The sequence below is a fragment of the Alexandromys fortis genome, unplaced genomic scaffold (genome assembly GCF_014885135.2).
Source record: "Alexandromys fortis isolate MF-2015 unplaced genomic scaffold, M_Fortis_MF-2015_v1.1 scaffold_167, whole genome shotgun sequence".
NCBI classification, from domain to species: domain Eukaryota; kingdom Metazoa; phylum Chordata; class Mammalia; order Rodentia; family Cricetidae; genus Alexandromys; species Alexandromys fortis.
In genome coordinates, this window is record NW_026068050.1 from 1,183,095 (window position 1) to 1,204,683 (window position 21,589).

At 38.1% G+C, this 21,589-nt stretch overlaps 1 protein-coding gene across 3 annotated transcripts in view; it reads left to right on the forward strand.

Annotated features, from left to right (window-relative positions):
* The window catches only part of Scaper (S-phase cyclin A associated protein in the ER), a 467,165-nt gene that overhangs the window by 88,042 nt on the left and 357,534 nt on the right, over positions 1-21,589 (forward strand). For 2 of the 3 annotated variants that reach the window (XM_050119434.1, XM_050119435.1), the window contains exons 2-5: positions 11,659-11,722; positions 15,948-16,065; positions 16,996-17,066; positions 20,055-20,249. The exons of the other annotated variant lie outside the window; for it this stretch is intronic. In XM_050119434.1, the coding sequence (XP_049975391.1) occupies positions 11,717-11,722; positions 15,948-16,065; positions 16,996-17,066; positions 20,055-20,249 (390 nt within the window). In that variant the 5' untranslated portion in view covers positions 11,659-11,716. The remainder of the gene's footprint in view (positions 1-11,658; positions 11,723-15,947; positions 16,066-16,995; positions 17,067-20,054; positions 20,250-21,589) is intronic. 3 annotated transcript variants of the gene reach the window in all.

Consider the following 21,589-nt stretch of genomic DNA (forward strand, 5'->3'; position numbering starts at 1 on the left):
GGGAGGGGAGACACGGGGTCCACTAGGGAGGCCGGGCCGGGGTGGGGAGGGTGGAGCTGGCCCGCAGCCCCGCTGGGCTGTGAGGGTTGTGGGACTGTGAGCTCCATCCAGGTGGTGCAGGGGCTGGGCCCGGGACAGGATGCTGTCTCTAGGGGGACAGTCGAGGCTTCTGGAATGTCGGGACTGCGGGGTCCTCAGGAGCTTTCTTGCCTGCATTTGACAGTTGATCGCTTCTGCATCTTTTCCTTCAGGGGTTTTCCCCTCTTTCCATGAACCTTTCTCACGGAAGCAGGAAGGGGAAGAATTATTATTTTCATCTTCTCAATTTCCAGATGTTTAATGTTGTGGCCTCAGGTGCAAAACGAAGGCCTCACACCTGGGTCGCCTCCTGCCTCAATGCCCCTGCCTCCTTAGTTTATTAGTGCCTCCCCTCAGCTCAGGTTTGCAGTCTGTCCTGCTCAAGGAAACAGGTTAGAGTCAGCAGTTGGCTGCAGAGCTTTGAACTTGTCACAAAGCAATCAGAAAATTGCTTCTCAAGCAGCTCCAGCTGCTGTCCAGGAGGATCCCTCTGAAGAGGGCCCTTTGGTCTGAGATCCCCTCATTTTGATACCGTCCACCTTATAAAATTGTTACTAACAGGAAATGATTGTTTCTGTAAAGAACTGCATAGCAAGCCTGCAGCAAATGCCCTGTTTTTCCTCTTTCCCCATCCTTTGAACTGCCTTTGTAAGTTAGTCTGTTGGGCTGCTATAACAAAATACCTTAAACTAAGAAGTGTATGAACAACAGGGATTGTTTTCTCACAGTTCTGGCTGGGAATTCAAGAAGAAAGTACTAGCTTATTCTGTTTTGTGATGGTGTGCTTTCATATTGTAGATGACACCGTCTGTACCCCCACATGAGGATGGACAGGGGTCTTCCTTTAACTTCTTTTACAAGGGTTTTAGTCCCATATTTGAAGACTGTGAATCTTAATTACTTCCCAAAGTATTTACCCATTGCTGTCACTTTGGAAGTTAGGATTCGAGTATGAATTTTGAGTAGACACAAACATTGTCAACATAGGACTGTGATTAAACACCTGATGTTTTTATGTCGTAACCGGGGTTGCCATATAAATGTTTTACAAATAATTTCGGTGACTGGGTTCCCAAGGTTTTATACAGATTTTAAAAATGCTTTTCCTTTGTGCTTCCTAGACCTTAAAACATCACTGAAAGATTGACTTGATGATAGACTTTATTAGTGCCTTTGTGAGTGATTTAGTGATAAGGTGATGGAGCTCAGATGTTCTCTTGTTGTCTTTCTTCCTGCTTCCCCAACCCCCACAACCTAATCCAGTTTTAAAGGAGACACAGAAATCCTTTGGGAATTACATGTAAATATCCTTCAATCTCTAGAAATAGATGGTGTTGGGGCAAGGGAGATTGCTCAGTAGGTAAAATGCTTGCAGTGTAAGCATGAGGACCTGAGTTCAGATCCCCAGTCCCCATGTAAACATCAGACACATGGGTGCATTCCTGAAATCCCAGTGCTGGGAGGTAGGAGACAGAAGGCTCCCTGGGGGTCCCCTGTCCTTTCATTCTGGCCTAATTCAGTGAGAGGCCCTGTCCCCCACTACCCTGCCAAAAGGTGGAGGGGCTGGGAAGCTGTCTCAGTGGGTAAAGGGCTTGACTGTGGTTTGGATCCCACCACCTACATAAAAGCCACATGTAGCAGTCAGTACATCTGTAACCCCACTTCTGGGTGATGGTGGTTGTGGCAGAGACAGGTCGCTCGATCCCAGGAGCTTGATGACCAGGCAGACTGGTTAAATAGGGTACTCCAGATTCATGAGAGATCTTGTCACAAGAAAAAAGAAAAAAAGTGTACAGTGTAAGGAGGACACTTTGTCTTTCATGTCAACTTTTGTCCTTTGTGTTTGCACACATATGCACACACACCTATTATCCCTTCCCCAACACATAAATAATAAGGTAGAGAGTGGCTGAAGAAACATCTGATTTTAACCTACTGCATCCACACACATTCGTGCTTACCCCACACATGCATACTTGTACACACAGTATATGCTGTTATGTTCTAAGTGATAGAACAGTCTTCTCCTATGGTACAATATCAATACCGTGGAACTGTCGTTTTTGAAACTGTAGACATAAAGATTACAAATGGCTGTGGCTGGAGAAATGGCTCAGAGGCTCAAGAGCACTAGTTGCTTTTTTAGAATAACTGAATGAGGTTCAGTTCCCAGCAATCACAGATGGTTCATCACCAGCCCTGGGGGATCCAACACCTCCTCTGGCCTCCTCACACAGTAGACATGAGGAACTGCCGGATGCTGTACTAGGTTAGCTGTACCAGTTTACATTCCCCCTGCAGTGTGTGAGGAAGGTGCCAATTTCTCTGTTTCCTTTGCCACTCTAGTCCTGTCTTTTGAGTGTAGATATCTGAAGTGATGCTTCATTGTGGTTTTGATTTGTTTCCCTTATGACTGGTGATTTGAACATCTTTTCTTGTACTTGTTAGTCATCGAATATCTTTTGCAAGAATGAGGACATGACCCTTTAACCTACATAGTGCTACTATTTTAATTTGAGATGTGTTCCACTTTTGTGCACTCTTTGAATTACTTTTTAAAATCTATATCATTAAAGGGATTGCTTCCCAGAAATCCTTTGCTGTGTTGAGATTTTCTTTTGGGTAGCTCACACCACCTACTCATGTTCATTAGTGCACATATTGCAGTATCTTTCTTTTTGTTCAAAGAACTATCTTGAATTTTCCCAGAACAAAGAAAATTTAAATTTTTCTTTTGAGAAAAGGTTTTGCTATGTAGCCTAGGCTGTCCTCTTATTCAGAAAACTCCTGTCTTAACACCACGACTGCTTTCAGTTTGGAGGTAGAGATGATAATCTACTTAGGACCAAATTTAACAGTAGTGCCTGAGGCATGGTGGTAAGATTTGGAATAAATCAGGGTCTGGCAGGATATAAGAGATTATGATTTTGTTTTGAGCCATTATTTTTATTCTGTAAGTTAAAAGTATATTTAAATTTAGTAGTTAGCACTTTTAATAATTTAACACTTTGGTGTTTGTAATTGTGGTAGAGTTATAATTCAGAAAATCAGGAAACCATTGATGAGCATGCACTCACAATCTATATATTGTCTGGTTATCAGGTTTTGGTGGTTCTGGGACGTCAGGTTCTTCACATAAAATTTCTTTGCTTTTGAAAATAACCCTATGGGGTAGATAGTTTTACTCCATTGTTAACGGAGAACTCTTAAGCTAAAAGCAGTTAGGTACCTTTTGTAAAGGTTGTACAGTATATACAAGGCAGCCTTGGAGTATGTGTGAGTCTGACTTTAGAGATCACATTCTTCTCACTGTGTCCTTTGGATGTCTTCTCTGTTTTCCAGTGGGTACCACATTCTTCTCTCATCCCTACAGCTTAGTTTATATGGTCATAGGATTTTTGTGTCTGCTTGCAAAGTGTGTGTTCTCTAAAGCGGGAAGCCTCGTAGAGTTCACAGCTTCATAGACTGGTTTTGGAGTGATGGAAAGCAGGTGTTTGTGCTGAACCAGTGAGCCCTGCAGTGCTGCATTCTTCTTTCCTGCAGTCTTTTGAGTGCCTGCTCCAGGGATTCCAGTAGGGGAGCGGTCTTCAGTCATTGATACTGACTCCAGGGTCAGGAAATGTGAGAGAAGTGGGAGAAAGATGAAAGCATTTATCATGCACTGGGTTTTATGTAGTATTTCAGAAATTATTTGGACATCTATGTGTCATCTGGTGGAAAGTTCCTCGCTAGCACAGGGAATAATAACATATCTAAAGTTGCATAACTGTGATTAGAGTAAATAGCGAAATCAGAAGTTGCTCCCTCAGTGTATATTCTTCGCTACCATCTGAGTTTATTTCAGAATATATGTATCTCCCCTAGTTCTCCTGAGAGCTTCTTGTATGGGGGTTTTACTTGTATTGTTTATCTATGCACCACATTCCTGCATTGCCTGCAGAGTCCAGAAGAGGGCATTGGGTCTCTTAGAACTGGAGTTACAGATGGTTCTAAGTCTCCACACTGGTGTGGGGTATTGAACCTGGGTCCTCTGGAAGACTAAATAATGAACCATCTGTCTAGCCCATTTGCAGAATATAGCTATCTTTACTGGAAGTTCCTTCTGCTCCTTCTGAATCCCTCCAACCAATTCAACTTCCTTCTCTTCTTTTAAAGACTAACTTTGCCTATTATGTAACTTGACATAAACCGCCATTGAATATTCTCTTGTCCTTTCTTTCTGTGGTATAATATGTGGTATTCCTCTGTTATATTTGTAATTAGTTCATTCCTTTCTGTTGGTGAGTAGCACTCTGTTACATAGATATACTGCAATTTGATTATTTTTCTGTTGATGGATATTTGAATTGTTTCCAAGTTGGAGCTATTATGTATAAAACTACTTTGAACATTTGTTTATAAATTTTTGTGTGAAAATTATTTTTTGGGGGGCTGGAGAGATGGCTCAGTGGTTAAGAGCATTGCCTGCTCCTCCAAAGGTCCTGAGTTCAATTCCCAGCAACCACATGGTGGCTCACAACCATCTATAATGAGATCTGGTGCCCTCTTCTAGCATACAAACATACATGGAAAGAATGTTGTATACATAATAAATAAATAAATCTTTAAAAAAAAAAAAAGAAAATTATTTTTTGGAAGGTCATAAATATTTAGCCTTCATTTTTATAGATGAGAACAGTGCTACAGAAGTTAAAGGACTTCTTTTAACATGTTTCTATTTAATATTCATATATGCATAAGTTGTGTTTTAATTAAATCCACTCTTCATTCGTCCCACTCCAATTCTTCCCGTTCTTCTTCCTCCCCACTACATGTGCTCTCTTTTTAAAGATACCCATGGAGTCCATTTAGTGCTGCCTGTTTGTACATATGGGCGGTTCCATGTACTGGATGGGGAACACTACTGAGCACGGGTAGCCTTTCAGGCCCACATCTCTGAAGAAAACTGTCTTTCCTTTCCTCGTAGCCACCATTTGCTAGATAGCTCCTCAGACAGGGATGGGACTTCATGAGCCCTCTTATTTTGACGCTGGGACTCTGACTCGCATGATTTTGTGCATTGTTATGTGCTTCCAACTGCTGGGAGTTGATGTTTGTAACTACCTTGCATGACTTCTTAATGTCCTATAGCTAGAGCAAGTGATTTGATTGATTTCAATAATTCTTTATACTTTATAGTATACTTTCCTCAAATTTTGGAGGAAAAGTATGAGTACATGTGTGTATTATAATATACATATATATGTATATATATATATGTTATATTAGTCTTTGAGTTCAGGCTAAGGTTTCTATTAGCAGGAAATTTTAAAATGTAGGTTTCACGATGGGAGATATGGTTTTACAGGTAGAATGCTTGTTTAATATGTGTTAGGCTGTAGGTTTGATCTCCAGCACTGCAAAAGAAAAAAAAAACAAAAACCAAAAAACCACGTGTCTTCATGATGCTGACTTTTGAGCTGTGTTCGAAGAATTGGTGGCTTTAAAAGTTTTCTTTTAATTCACATTTTGTTTGTTTGTGTGTGCATGCACATGATCATGTTTACACTTGTGTACATGGACAGAGGTCAGAGGATAAATTTGTCACAGTTGATTCTCTCCTACCATATGGGTTCTAGGACTCCAGCTCTGGTCTTCAGACTTGGCAGCAAGTGTCAAGGGAATGATGCCACCCACAGTGAGCTGGATTTCCCCACATCACTTAATTCAGAAAATCCTGCACAGATTTGTCTATAGTCCAACCCAGTGCAGACAATCCCTCAATGAGACTGTCTTCCTAGTGATTCTAGGTTGGGGAAGTCAACAATTAAAGCTAACCATCATGGAATATTTAAGATCTAATCTCTTAGGTGTTTTCAAGTATTGGCTTTAACTATAGTGTCTATGCTGTACAATAAGCTCTAGAATTTTTTCAGAATCCCCAAGGAATTTTGTGCCATTTAATTTGTATCTCTCTATCTCTCTCTTCGTCCCTCCCCCTCTCATCTTCTAGTTCCTGTCTATTACCACTCTACTTTCTGCCTCTGTAAGATCAATTACTTTATATTTCACAAATAAGTAAAATCATACAGTATTTATTTTTCTGTATTGGCTTTTTTTCTTAGCATAATATTCTCCAGCTTAATCTGTGTTGTTAAAAAAAAACCACAGGATTTTCTTTTCAAAGGTTGAATACTATATCATACTTCTGCACAAACAGCATGTTTTCTTTGTGTGATCATTTGCTGACAGACACTCTGACTGATTATCTTGGATATTTTGATTAATGCTGAAAACAACATGTAATATCTTTAATATTATTATTTAATTTCATTTAGATATTTACCAGAAGATAATATAGTAATTTTAAAAACATTTTGAGGACTCTCCATCTGTTTTCCATAAAGGCTTTACTAATGTACATTCCCTACAATGGTGTAAATGATCTTTCTCTCCTAGCATCTTTGAGAACAGTATCACTTGATCCTGGAGTGTAATTTTCTTGATGTGGTGTTTGGATTCATCTATTTTCTCAGATATATTGGTTTGTAGTCTCCTTCCTTCATCTTTTCCTTCCTCTTCACATTCAGTAATGTTGGCATCAGAGTAATGTTTGTATCATAGACAGAGGTTGGAATAGTTCTCTTCCAGATTTTTAGAATAGTTTGATAATTCATAGTAGTTTTATTTAAAAGTTCGGTAACATTCAGCAGTAAAACCATCTGGTCCTTGGCCTTTCTTTGTTGGCAGCCTTTTTAATTCAATCTCATCACTTATTATTGATCTCTTCAGGTATTCTGTGTTTTTGCAATTCTGTTTTTTTCTTGATTAGTCTGAATCTAAAAGGTTTGCCAATTTTACGTACAACCCAAGTCTTGCTGGCACAATTCTGTACCCTAGCCCTTGGATAGTGCTCCAGGCCATCAGTGGCTATCTAGAGTTTGTATCCTAAAACTTTAAAAAGATTTATTTTTTATGTATATAAGTGTTTTCCTGCATGTATGTATGTGCATCATGTGTGTGACTGCAGAGGCCAGAAGGAGGTGTCAGAGACCCTAGAACTGGACTTACAGGGTACTGTGAACACCATGTGGGTTCTGGGAACTGAATCTGGGTCCTCTGTAAGAGCAGTACAGTGCCCTTACCTGATGGCTCCAGGCCCCTGAAACATTTCTTAATTAGATCAAGCAGTTTTTTGGTGGAATCTTGAGAATTTATATTTATAGAATCCTCCCTGGTTTTTTTTTTTTTTTCCGACTTGACACAAATCTATACCAATCTGGCTAGAGCAGTGGTTCTTAATCAGTATATCAGAGGGTTTATATCCGTGGGCTAAAAGGAGTCACATGATGAAAGTGTACAGTCACAGGGACGAGCCACACGTGATGGGCAAGTTGCACATGGCAAAAACATGTTTTTCCATAGAAGCATATAAACAAATAACAGTTGTGATGAATATTCTGAAGTAAATTCACTCCTATCTGCTATACCTGGGAGGGGCATGAAAACATATTTCAAGAGGTCCCAAGACACCTGCTCTGTATTCTTGGAGTTTTCTCATAAGCAGTTGTAATTCTCCTCACACAACTCCATTCTTGGACTGTGTTTTGACACATGCTTTGCTATTTATATTTCCATTTTAATTTGTCCCAAGGTGTTTCATTGTTTCTCCTTTGATTTCTTCCTTAACCTTTAGGTTGTTGAGGAATGTGTTGTTCGGTTTCCATATGTTTGAATTTTTAAGTTTTCTTCTCATTAATTATTTTTATAATAGTGTAAGACCATATGTGGTCATACTATTTGTTTTGTGGCATAGCATACAATCAATCCTAGAAAATGTTCCATTTGTGGTTATAAATAGTATATACTCTGCTGCTGAATGTAATATTCTAAATAGGTTAGGTTCATTTGGTCTGTAGTATTATTCATGTTAACTTTTCCTTAATGGTTTTGTGCCCAGATCTGTCCTTTCTCTAAAGTGGGTTATTAGGCTGGTAAAATGGGTCAAAAGGCAAGATGCTGATCCCTGAGACCTACATGGTGGGAGGGTAGAATTGCTGTGGCATGCATGCACCTCCCCAATGAATAAGAAAATGTGCTGTTTTTTAATGTGTGGTATTAAAGTCCTTAGTATTAGATCACTATACTTTTTTCTTCATTCCTGTTAAAATTTGTCCTATCTTTTTAGTTACTCTGAGTTTGGGATATAGTTATAATTGTTATATTTTCTGAGGAATTGACTTTTCCTTATATGATGACGTTTTGGCAATTTTTGACTAAAAATCTGTTCTGTTTGGTAAAATACCTCTGTTTTCTTTGTGATATCATTTACATGGAATAATCTTTTTCAGTCCTCCCACTTTCAGCTTATTTTCTTCCTGAAGGATAAAGTTGCTTATTGACAGTATGCTGTTTGATCATTTTTTTACAAATTTGTTTAGCTACTCTTTCCTTTTGATTGGGGGATGTAATCCTTTTATAGTAGTGGTAGATAGAAAAGCCTTTACCACAATAGATGGGTTCTGATTTATACTTGTTTCACTGTCAGTTTCTCTCCTCATATTTTCTTTGTGATTTTATTTTTAAATAATGATGTTTTGATTTTTTTAATCTTTACTCACTGTATTTACTATAGGTTTTTCCTCTGTGGTTATCATAGGCATACATAAAGCATCTGCAGTTATAGTCTGTTCTACGATGCTAAAACATTAGCTTCAACTGGTTTATACCTATAATCTCAGCACTCAGGAAACAGAGGAAGGAGGATTATGTATTAGAGGTTAGCCATGGTAAAATAGCAAAAACCTGTCAAGAAAACAAAAGCATGCCTTTAGTTCCAGATATTGGGAGGCAGAAGAAGGTATGGATTGCTGTGAGTTCTTGGCCAGTTTGCTCTATGTAGTAGGTTCCAAGTCTGCCAGGGTTACATAGAGAGACTCTATCTCAATCCCTTCCCACCAGAAAGAAGAACAAACAAAAACAAAACAAAACAAAACAAAAAAAAACCCAAGCACACAAAACAAAAAACAAAAAAATCAAAACACCTTCCAAGCAAAAACAATAAACACACACATAAAATTGCATTAACAGTCTATGTTAATAATGTCCTAGATTACAACTTTCATGTATTATGTATCTTTATAAATTGTTGAAATTAATAGTTTTTTATTTAGTGTTTTGAGACAAAGTTTGCTCTGTCATCAAGACTGGTACTGTATTTCTGGCCCCAAGTGGTCCTCCTTTCTCAGTCTCCTGAGAATCCTGAATTACACGTGCCATTCACTCAGCTTCGTTTCTTTTCAGTGTTTGCATTTTAACTTTCTTGTTAGAGTTAAAAGTTATTTCATACCATCACTGTGGTGATTTACTCTTCATGTGGTTAGCACCCTTTCATTTCTTGTAGGCTAATCTGGTGGTGATGAGCATCCACAGCCCGTGCTTGTTTGGGAGGGTTGCAGTTTTACATAGGGGTCATTGCGAAAGTCACATTGGCCAAGACAGAGAAGGGACCCCAAGTACAAATCTCTGAGGCCCAAGTCTTAAGAAAAATAAAGAGGCCAGTGTGGCTGGATTGGAATGAATACTGGCAAGGAACAGTGAAGGATGGGAAAAATTTGGGGTGAGATAGCTGACTGTGAAGACTGACTTTCACTTGAGTGACGTGGGGTGGTGTTGGAAGTTTGTGAGCATGGGCAGTGGACATGAAGAATACAGTGGTTTACCCATTCCTACATCATGTACAATGTCATTCACCTCCTTAAAATTCATCTATGTGTTCACAGAGCTGCATGTCTGTACCAGAGTGGATTTTGGGACATTGTTCCCACCGTAATAGCCTGTTCTCATTTGTGGTTACCTCCATTTTCTCCTCGATTCCTCTACATTTTGACTCCATTATTTATAATTAATTATTATTAATTGTTCTGGACAGTTTATATAAATGAAATCATACAATATGTGATCTTTTATAACTTTTTTATAATGTATAATGTTTTCAGAGTTCACCTGTGTTTAAATATGAGAATTTAATACTTTTTATGGCCAAATAATCTTATATTGTTTGGTTATATCATATGGTGTTTAATCTTTAGCCAATGGGTATTATGCCATTTTGATTATAACTTAATAATGCTATTATGAGCATTTGTAGTTATTTTTGGGGGGCTGTCTGTGTGTGCATATTCTTGCACTTGAGATGCTGCTTTAAAATTATATTCTTACAGTGCAGGCAACTGAGTCAAGGCCCACAAGTATATGAGGCAAAAAATCTACCATTGGGCCACACCCCAGCCTGAAAGTGTATTAAAAGAGCATATTCAATTAATGAAAACTATAGGACTTGGTTCTTAGAATTAGAATGTTTGATTTCATCTGCTACTTTTATTCAGTGGTTCTTGTTACAAAGTTAGGTACACACACAGACACATACACACACACACAGACACACACACATACTAGTTTCTCTGCTTTGTGTTTCTTTTGAGTGAAAATTTGATTACATTAAGTAGGTATCTTGAAAGGTAAGGTCCGTTCTGTGAGGATACTTACATAAAAGGTGATTAAAATGTTCTGATAAAATTTTAGTTTATGGAAGTTATTTTCTTAAAGATATGTTTTTATTTTATGTTAATGAATTTTCTTACACGTATGTATACCATGTATGTGTCTGGTGTCCACGGAAGTCAGAAGAGGGAGTCAGAGTCTTGGATCTGAAATTATGGATGGTTGAAAGCCGCCATGTGGGTGGGTGCTGGGACCTGAACCTGAGTCCTCTGCAAGAGCAACAAGTTCATATCACCATTGAACCACTCTCCAGCCTCCATTTTATGGAAATTCTTAAGGAGAGGTTACACATTATTTTCTGTGTTAAGTTGGAGATTATTAATGAGGTAAGTTAGATAATATTATTACAAAAGAAATGGAGAAGGCAAGAGTGGATTTCTCACAATAGGGATAAATGTTCATAGAAGTTTTTTTTTTAGTTAAACATTATGAATTGGATCAAGATAGGAAATATGGACTAGAAAGATGGCTGAGCAATTAAAAACACTTGTTGCTCTTGCACAGGACCCAAGTCTAGCTCCTAGTACCCACAGGGTGGCTCGTAATCCTCTACAATTCCAGTTCCTGGGGGCTCTGATGCCCTTTCCTGCCTTGACAGGCAAATATACTAGGTACATGTGGATCACATTACATGCAGACCCTTAAATATTAAATAAAATTGAAATATACTTTTAAGTCAAGCATATAAAATGTATGGGTGTGTTTTGTGTAAAGATATATACTGCAAAGAAGTTTAGTGCCTCTGGATTAGGATATACTATGAGAGTCCTGTAATTAGTGTTGTTTCTTTTTCATTTTGGAGTATTAAGGTACTCTTCAGGGTGGAGTTTTTAAAGCTTAATGTATCCTGTGTATCCTAACAGACAATAAAATGTAGTTTTGTTCACTTTTTATATTTACTGTAATGAGGAACATGGAGGGTGAGATTTTAACTTTTAATGATTACATATGATTTTATGATAATGCTATGAGTAAGGAAATATATATATATACTTATACATATGTATGCATATACATACATATATATTTTAATTACAGGAATCATAACCCATGGGATTATGTGTTAAGTGATCTTGCCAGGGAAGAGAATTAAAAAATGATGGTAAGTACATCTATTTTAATTGTATTTCTTTGTTTGTTTATCAGTGTTACATGTGCCATAGTGTGTGCCTGGGAAGATCAGAGAACAGGTTTCAGGAGTTGATTGTTTTCTTCCACCCTATGTGTCCCTGGGATCAAATTCGGTCATCGGGTGTAAATGGAGGTTTTTCTTTCCCACCCAGCTCTGAAGCCCCTTCTAAATAATCACTCAGGTTTAATATTAATTAAAAACTATTTGGACTATTGTAGCATGAATTCTAATTGGTCTTAATAATAAAAACCCAGAATCAGATATTGGTTAATACTGAAAGAGCAGAGAAGCAGAGCAGCCAGCCAGTAGTTCTTACCTCTAAATCCTTAGACCAAAGGGGCGATCTGGTCCTATGAATCCTCAAACTGCATCTGTCTCTACAAATCCTCAGACTGTCCTGAGCTCCTGTCTCCTTCTGCCTTATATTTTTCACTCTATCCATCCATATCACTCCTGTCTCCATTTCTCCCGTGCTGGGATTAAAGAATGTGATCTTAAGTGCTAGGATGACATTTTTGTGAGCTCTGCTTCTCTTTTAGACAGATCTTGTATAGCCCAGGGTGGCCTTGAACTCACAGAGATCCATCTGCCACTGTGTCTGAGTGCTGGGATTAAAGTTGTGTGCCACCACTGCCTGGTCCCTATGGCTAACTAGTGATTTAGCTCTGCACTCTGATATTCAGGCAAGTTTTTGTTTTGTTATAGCATAAACAAAATATTACCACACCTGTAACTCAGGCTTATTACTAACTAGCTATTTTATCTTAAATTAACCCATTTCTATTACTGTATATTTTACCCCGAGGCTCATGGCTTGTAATTTCATTTTTCAGGATGTCCTGCTCATTTAGTGTCTGGGTGGTATCTCTGCCTGAATTTCTTGCCTAGGTATACTCTGCCTTGCTATAGGCCAAAATGGCTTCTTTATTGACCAATGATAGGAATACATATTTATAGCTTACAGGAGAATTATCCCACAGCACTTGGTCTTGGCAGCAAGTGCCTGTACCCACTGAGCTGTCTCCCTGGCCACTGTGATCAAGCTGGCTTAAAAAACTAACTTTAGGTTTTCACTTGTTTGTTGTTTGCTTCTCTTTTTCCTACTTCCTGCCATCTACTTTTCATCTTTAAACTTCAGTCTTAGTCGCTGTTTCAGGCGCTGCTCCTGCCTCCATCTGATGCTTGTGAAATGTGGGTTAGGAAAACAGCTGAGAACTAGCTTCTCTTGTTACAAGTAAATCCAAGCTGACTTCCTAGGCTGCCTTAATCCAGGGTGGGCACTGATGAAGGGGAACTAAGAATGGAAGCAAACGTGCTCTCATTCCTCACACTTCTACAACTCAGTGTTTCCAGGCACTTCTGTATACCTGACACTACTCAAAGGAGGGCTTAGGAAGAGGGAATGTAGTCTTGGACTTAGGACTTAGATTTCTTAGAGTGGATTGGACAAGATTTGAATATAACTTAATGCTGGTGTTTATTGCTTTTATTTGAAACTTTATTTGAACAAGCCTGTGTAAAATCTTTATGTAGCACTAGGTGGCACACTATGACTTCAAGTCAAAAATTTGTTGAGATCTGTAAGAAAAATGCCCAAGTAAGAATGCTGTTGAAATAGACATCCATAAAGTGATTACATATCTCATACTCATGGATTCCCTGGTGCTTATACTAAAATGAGTAAAAGCATTATGTTCCTGACACGTTTACAAGAATTAAGTTGTGAAAAATGATCAGATTTTGAATTTTTACTGAAAGGAACACGTTTAGCACATTACAGAAAGCATCCGTAATATAAAATGAAAATTGTCCAGACACATGCAAAAGTAACAGTAATATTTTTATATGTTAAATATTAGAATAAAGAAGCCATGCGGTGGTGGCATACACCTTTAATCCTAGCACTTGGGAAGCAGACACAGGTGGATTTCTGTGAGTTTGAGACCAGTGTGGTCTACAAAGCAAGTTCCAGGACAACCAAAAACTGTTTCACAGAGAAACCCTTTCTTAAAGATATATATATATATATCTTTATATATAAAGATTATATATATAATCTCAACAAAGAATAAAAACAATCCTCAAGCTGTGGCTTTTTCCATCTTTCTGTATTAAGTCCAACAGAACTGAGTTGGTGATGGTGATACTCATGGAGAAAGGGGCATTCAGTCTGAAGTTTCAGGTTTAGTATTACTGCAGTCTTGGGACTGAGCTCATCTACTTTGGTTCTTGGAAGCTCATTTATGAGGACTTGATTAGATAGGACACAGAGTAGGGAATTTTATGTGATGATGTGTATACCTGTAAGATTTTCTACAGGGGAGTAGAGAAATTATCTGAGGGAGCTGAAAGTAAGGCGTCTATTTAAACTTGGTCATTTGGCCTGGAGTCAGTCGTGGTGCTTTTGTTTAAAGCTATGGTTGTGTAATCTGAGGGATAGCAGGAAGTTCAGACAAATGGAGGAGGTTTTCACCATCATTGGGAAGCAGAGGGAAAATAGAGAAGAGATTAGAGAATTTAGAGAATCTAGAGACCATATTATAACACAGGTCCCTGCGGAAGCTTTAATTAGTTAGGTAGATGTTTCTGGGAATTTTAGGACAAGGCCTAAAGAGTGAAGGATGGAAACATAGACATTAAGTAGAAGGCTATAAGTTCTGGAGAGAAGACATGAATTCGTCTCTGATCAGAGTATTCTGATAGGTGGGATCATTTTTTCTAGTAGTTTGGATTTTTTTAGTAGTAATTAGTTCATTCATTTGTGTACTGAAACTTTATTTTTGTTACTCATAGATTTAGCAGGCATCTTCCTTCTCTTTCCCCCATATAACAAATTTTCTATGAACTTTTTAAAAATTTTGTTTTTCTTTAACTCAAAAAGTGTTTTGTTGTTGTTGTTTAGACTTTATATCTTTTCTCTAATTTTAGTCTTTGATCTAGTCTCTCATTTGCTATTTTTTTCATTGTTATTTTGACTGATATGGGGCTGGTTTAGGTACAGAGTGGTGGTGGTTCTGCTGCTTGCTGTAGTGGTTCAAGCTTTTGGTTATATTTGTTTTGGAAGTGATTTAAATTTTATTTTATGGTTTTAAACCTTAAGACAGACTTGGTTTCAGATGAGACACATTCCAAATCTCAGATTGATTTGTGTATACATGATGTGGAGGCCAGAAGTTGACAGTGGATCGCTCCCTCCGTCTCTCTCCTCATTGTTATTATGGTGCACGTCTGGGAATATGCATGTTTATGCATGTGTTGGGGGTACATGTGTCTGTGTATGTGTGTGGAGACTAGAAGTCAACATTGGATGTCATGCTTTTGCTTTCTACCTTGTTTTTTGAGATAGTGTTTCTCACTGTATCTTGAGCTCACCTACTGGCCAGGAGCTCTTGGTGTCTTTCTGTTTCTGCTTCCTTTGCTGAGATTCTGGTGCATGTTGTCATGCCCAGTTCTTTTTTTACTGGGGTTCTGGTGGTCAGACATGAGGTCCTAATGACTTGTAGGTTTAGCTAAAATATTTGTTCCTTTTTTCTCAGTAACCAAAAATTTCTCTTTATAGGATTCTTTCCATGAGCTTAAAAGTAAGATATGATCTGTTTTAAAACCTGTTGCTGCCTTTACTTGATGTCAGTAAGCACTTTTTACATTGATCCGTAAATCTTTCCCCCTTTTATTTTTAGTTCATTATATGTTTATTTGCTACGTGTGTGCATGCAAGTGCCACAGTGTTCATGTGTGGAGGTCAGAGAAGGTCAGAGAACAACTCATGGGAGTGGATTCTGTTCTTTTACTATGTGGGTACTGGGGATTGTACTCAGGTCTTCAGACTTGTTGACAGGAGCCTTTAGGACTGAGCCATCTGTTGCCCAATCTTATATTTTGAGACAGAGTCTCTCACTGCACCTGGAACTTGTATGTTGGCTAAACGAGCTGGCCTGACTCTGCCCGTCCTTACTGGGTTTACAGCTGTGTTCCACATCACTCAGTTTTCACATGGATCTTGGAGACCTGAACTCGTTCTCTCATGCTTACACAACAAGTACTTTAACCACTGAGCATCTCCCAAGCCACTCAAATCAGTTTTTAAGTGTTTGCTCTCTGAATAAGTGTGGAGAGTAAAGAATCTGTTAAATATACGCCAAGTGGTGACTGACACCTAACAGTCTCATAAATAGTGCTGTTTCAATGTGTCTAGGCTTCCTTCCAGCGCTCCAACAGTCATGACAAAGTGAGGAGGATTGTTGCTGAGGAGGGCCGTACAGCAAGAAACCTGATTGCTTGGAGTGTTCCACTGGAAAGCAAGGATGATGATGGTATGTGTTTTAAGAGTTAGCTTTCCCTTTGATGTAAGTTGGGAGGACAGACGGGTGTGCTGTAAGTCTCAGTGGTGTGGAAGACATTATGTGAGCTTCAGAACTCAAGGCTAGCCTTGGCAGTGTAACAAAGCCTTCTGTAAACAAAATGAAACAAAGCAAAATGTATAAAGGTATATTTAGTTCTGGAGGGTGAGAAGATTTAAAGTGAATGCGCATAACTAGAACANCAAATAATAATAATAATAATAATAATAATAATAATAATAATAATAATGCGATTAAGCTATTATTCTGGTAGGTGAAATGCTGATTTACCTACTTCATAATTTCTATGTTTGTCAATTAGTCATCTAATATAAAGAATAGCTTTTCTCTTTTATTTTAAAATATTTATGTGCTTACAAATTTTAATTTGTGTAGATTCATAACTTCTTATTTAATGGGGTACAATATATGTCTCTCTCTTGATGTTCAGATTGTTGTAGATTTAACTAATGGGAGATTCTTGGTGCTCCTGTTTCCTTTGTGTGTCCTTTGCTCTTTCTTTGAGAACAATTTTACATGATAGGTTGTTTCAAGCCAACTAAGAACACACTTAGGCTTCGTTGTAGAATGCTTATGTTTAAAGTCTTGGTTAAAAAAAAAATTCAGCGCTGAATATTCCTTTCTGAGAAAGCCATTGAATAAAGCAGTCTCTGGGAATTAAGAATGTAGATTTAAAAATCAACAAAACAAGAAAACGTCATCAGCCATTCATATATTCATTGATGATGAATAAAACTGTACTCTTCTGTGTTTCTGGATGGAAATTAGGTACTAGAGATGGCTGAATGTATTGTGTTGTTTACTTGTATATTATGTATCACCTATAGTTTGTATGTTATCTCTTTTTGTTTATGTGTCTATTTCCTTTTTCATGCCTTGAAGGAAAACCCAAATGTCAAACTGGTGGAAAATCTAAGAGAACAATTCAAGGCACACATAAAACCACTAAACAGGTATAGCATATATACCTTTTTTTTAACTAATCTGTTGTAATTTATTTCCTGAGTATATTATCCATTATATATTTATATTCAATGATTTGCATATTGTCTATATTTTACTTACACAAAAATTTATTGTAACTTTTTTAAATTTAAAAGTGTAGATTCTATATTCAATATTTAAAAGTGTAGATTCTGTATTCAATATTTACCTAACCCTAAGTACTTTATAAATATATACTTTTTTGTTGTTCTCATAGTTAACCCTTATTTTCTTCACTTAACAAAGTGAAGTTATGAGCAGAGGATATTAGCCATTGACTATGCAAACATGAGGACCTGTATTTGAATCTTCATCATCCATATTAAAAAAAGCCAGATATGGCAGTATGTACCTGTTATTCCAGTTTTGAAGGTCAGATACAGGTGGATCCCAGTAATTCGCAGAGTAGCTAGTTAGCTTCCCTAGCCAAAGCAGCAATCTTTCAGTTTACTGAGATACCTTGCCTTGAAAGGAATAAAGCAGAGAGTAGCAGAAGCAGACACCCATGCTCCTCCTATGGCCTCCACCTGTGTGTTCTAGGATTGAACACCTGCACATTGGAGTGCAGTCTCCAACAGAACCACAAGAATGTGAAATTACTATCTGAAGAGAGATAGATGCTCAGAGAGCTATATAACGTCCCAGCGAATGGCAACCAGCAGTGTTTCTGCCTAAACTGCCAGCTTCAGTTTATAGCCTTCACCTTTCTACCACCTGCTCTATATGTGGGAATTTATGATATTTTTAAAGCAATGCTACTTTTCATTTGTAGAAGTCACAATTTAGTGACTTTAAAAGTTTCCAAATAGATTTAGTAGAGCTATATAGAATCCAGACCTTCCTCTTCTTAAAAAAATGTTCAGGATAATTATAGTGAACTTTTCATTTTTTTCTTTTTATATTTGTTATTTTAACTTAATATTATTAGATATATTAAGTTAGCCAAAAACTTTATATGAAGAAAGCAGAGTTTAGATCATGCTATCATTTGAGTTCACAAAGAGTGCACTTTACAGAAGCATCAATAACAAAATTTCTTTTTAGATATGAATAAAAGATATTTTAAAAACAGTATAAGTATCTACAGATAGAAAACCAAACTTTCTATTTAGAAGTAAGTGGAGTTGGGGGACACAAACTGAATGGTCAAAGCATCTAGAAGATGAGTTCCAATGGGATAAGAAGCCTGGGTGCCCTTTGCAGTGGGAAACAAATTCAGGTTCTGATTTGAAAACTTAGTCCTGTTCAGGACTGTGTAATCTTAGAATGAAAGAGACACACCCTGTCAAAGGGTGAAAAGACTGATAGCGGATGTCTGAAGGCAGTGGAGACTGCTCTCTGGAGTAACCCTCTAACTAAAGACTCAGTCTGTCATACTCCTTGTGGGAAAGTGTAGGCTCCAGTAGAAGATCCAGGAAATAAAACTATATGGTGCCAGATTGATGTTATCTAAAGGTAAACAAAGTAAGGAAGTGAAAGACACAAAACTCAAAACAAGTAAATAAAATATCAAAGCATATGAAGAAAATGCCATGAAACACAGTCAGTACTTTATACAAAGGAGAATTTCTTCCTTAGGACACGAACAGTAAAATGCTATTCTAAGGAGAACTTTCAAATAAATGAGTTTAGGTTCCTCAAGAGAAAGAATTGCTGTACAGGAAATTTGGTAAATTTTAAAATAAAGAAGTGAACTATTAATTTTAAATACTCATAGATTGCCAGTCAAAATTTGAAAAACTGGAATCAATAGAGTAAATGGTACCTTGGAAAGAGATTAGTGAAAGAACCCGCAAACTGGAGGGTGCTCTGAGGAGGATTTAGACAATGAGAGGCTGAAGACATGGAAGATGTGAACGAATCTAGGGTGGAATTTCTAGTTCACATCTTTTAAGGCTTCCAAAAGTAGGAAATAAATGGTACGCTGAAAGTTTTTTCAGTTGCTGAGTTCTCTGGGGCTTTAGAACATAAACTGGAACTAAGCAGAATAAATGAAAGTAACTTTTAACTTAGCTCTATTTTACAGTCTTCAGAACATCAGGGCAAAGGAAAGTCTTTAAGCTTACCAAAAAGTACACCACCTAGGATTACAGGTTATTAGCAGTCTCTGTAACCACAAAAAGACAAAGGAGCAGTATCTAAGAGGTCTAAGGCTAGTGAACCCAGAAAACATTTGAGCTTAAGTTCTGTTCTTAGTCAAATAATTATTCCATTACAGAAGTGAAATAGAATCAGTTTTAGATACACAAAGACTAAGTTTAACCATTGTTTTAGTTTGTCTTGTGCTGCTGTGAAAAACTTCCAAACAATGGGTAATTTAAAAGCAATAGTTAATTATCTGGAATATAGTTCTGCGTTCTGGAGGCTGAGAAATCCAAGGTCTTGGGCCCAGTCTGGTGAGAACCTTCTTTCTGTCTCAGCTGCCAGAAAGTATCATGCCAGTACCATGAGAATGGGTTTGTTATTCCATGAATAGTGTCCTTTAAAAGTGAGATCAGCTGGGTTGGCAGGCTGACTCTGGGTAAAAGTGCTTGCTAATTTTATGATTTGACTTTGGTCTTGGGTACTCACATGAGGAGTAGAGAAAACTGACTCCCACAAAAGTCCTCTGCCCCCACACTTGCTCTGTGGCATGTGTACATAGGGTGCATGCACGTGGACTCTTCCTCTCTTTGCATGCACGTGGACTCTTCCTCTCTCAGCAGCCTTTAACTGCCATTGGTTTCTCAGCTAAGAGTGGGGCTTTGGGACTTCCTTACCCCCTCATGCTGGGATTTTACTGGAAAAATCTGCCCCTGGTTTAGGGTAGAAATTTATTTGATGAGCTCAAGTGTGACATAAACTGAAAAGAAGTCTCAGATATTTATGTTGAAAGGTGTGCTTTATAAAAAAAAAAAACACCCTAATTCCTAGAAGCCTTTTTCTTACCTTTTAAAATGTTTTGTTTATTTCACCAGAGTACTGCCGTAGACTGTAAAATAACGTCCACAAGTGGAGAGAAGCATTTTGATAAAAGTCCCACAAAGGCAAGGCACCCACGGAAAATTGACCTAAGAGCTCGATACTGGGCGTTTCTTTTTGATAATCTTCGCCGGGCAGTAGATGAGATCTATGTGACTTGTGAATCGGATCAGAGTGTGGTGGAATGTAAGGTAAGGTGTGCTTTGCATCCTTCATCTAAAGTCAGATGCTTCAGAGTTTTCCTACTTCTGACTTGCTAACCTCACTTTTTTTTGGGTTTTAATTGTATACTTTTTACTTCATTACCTGTAATGAGAATTGTTCTTTGACTTTTACACAAAGATTGGTTAACACATGCTAGAGGCTTTATTGATTTGTAAGTTTTTAAATCTTCAACTTTTTGTTTGTTAAGTATTCTGTGAGCGATATAGTGGAAAGCTGTCTTATTTCATATCTTTAGGAAAGGAATTAGATGTTATGTGTGTGTTTGCGCATGCACACACACGTACACACACACATACACATACAAATGTGTGCCTTCTCAAGAAAACACACAAATAGGAATTTGAAAGTAGTATCTGAGGCTGGGTGGTATTGGTGCACACCTTTTATCCCACCACTGGGGAGGCAAGAGGCAGCGGCAGGAGGATCTCTGTGAGTTTGAGGCCAGTCTGATCTACTGAGCTAGGTTAAGGGCAGCTAGGGCTGTTACACAGAAAAACCCTGTCTCAACTCCCACCCCCCAGAAAAGTCATATCTGCATATCTGACTACTGTAAGTGATTATGGTGAGATTTCCATTTTTTTGTTTGTTTGTTGTTTCATGTTTCATGCTTTAGTTGGAAATTGCTTCCTTCCTGCTGAGATAATTAGCATGCTTCTAATTCATTCTGGTTAGAGAAAAGAGATTGATTGCTAACTGTAGCATGATTAATAAAAACCCAGAGACAGATATTGGGGTTCAACCCGAAGGTCAGAAAAAGAAAACATCCAGCCACTGGCTCTTACCTCTATGTCAGTCCGAAATGGCAATCCTGCTACTGGGAATCTTCAGAATTGAGACTGTCCGAGAGCTGTCTCCTCCCATTTTATATTCCTCTCTAGTGCTGGGATTAAAGGCATGCACCACTACCACCCAGTTTCTATGGCAAACTACTGGGATTATAGGTGTGTGTCACCACTGCCTGGTCTGTAAGGCTGACCAGTGGGGCTGTTTTGCTTTTCTGATCCTCAGGCAAGCTTTATTTATTAAATTACAAATGAAATGCTACTATGGGAGGTTAGGATGGCAAGGGGCTTACATTTGGGGGGCCCTTGGAGACTCTGATCTTGGGGTCTTATGTACCTCCCTGCCCCCAGCTAAAGACAACTCCCAATTGCAGCCACAGCTCTTGTGCATCGTCATCTCCCTCTAGTGTTGCTGTGTTTGAGGAACACTCACTGGTGTAAGGAACTGTCTTTTATTTCTGGTTCTGACACTCGTTTATCCAAAGGTATATGCAAGTTTAATAATTATAAAGATTTTTTAATGT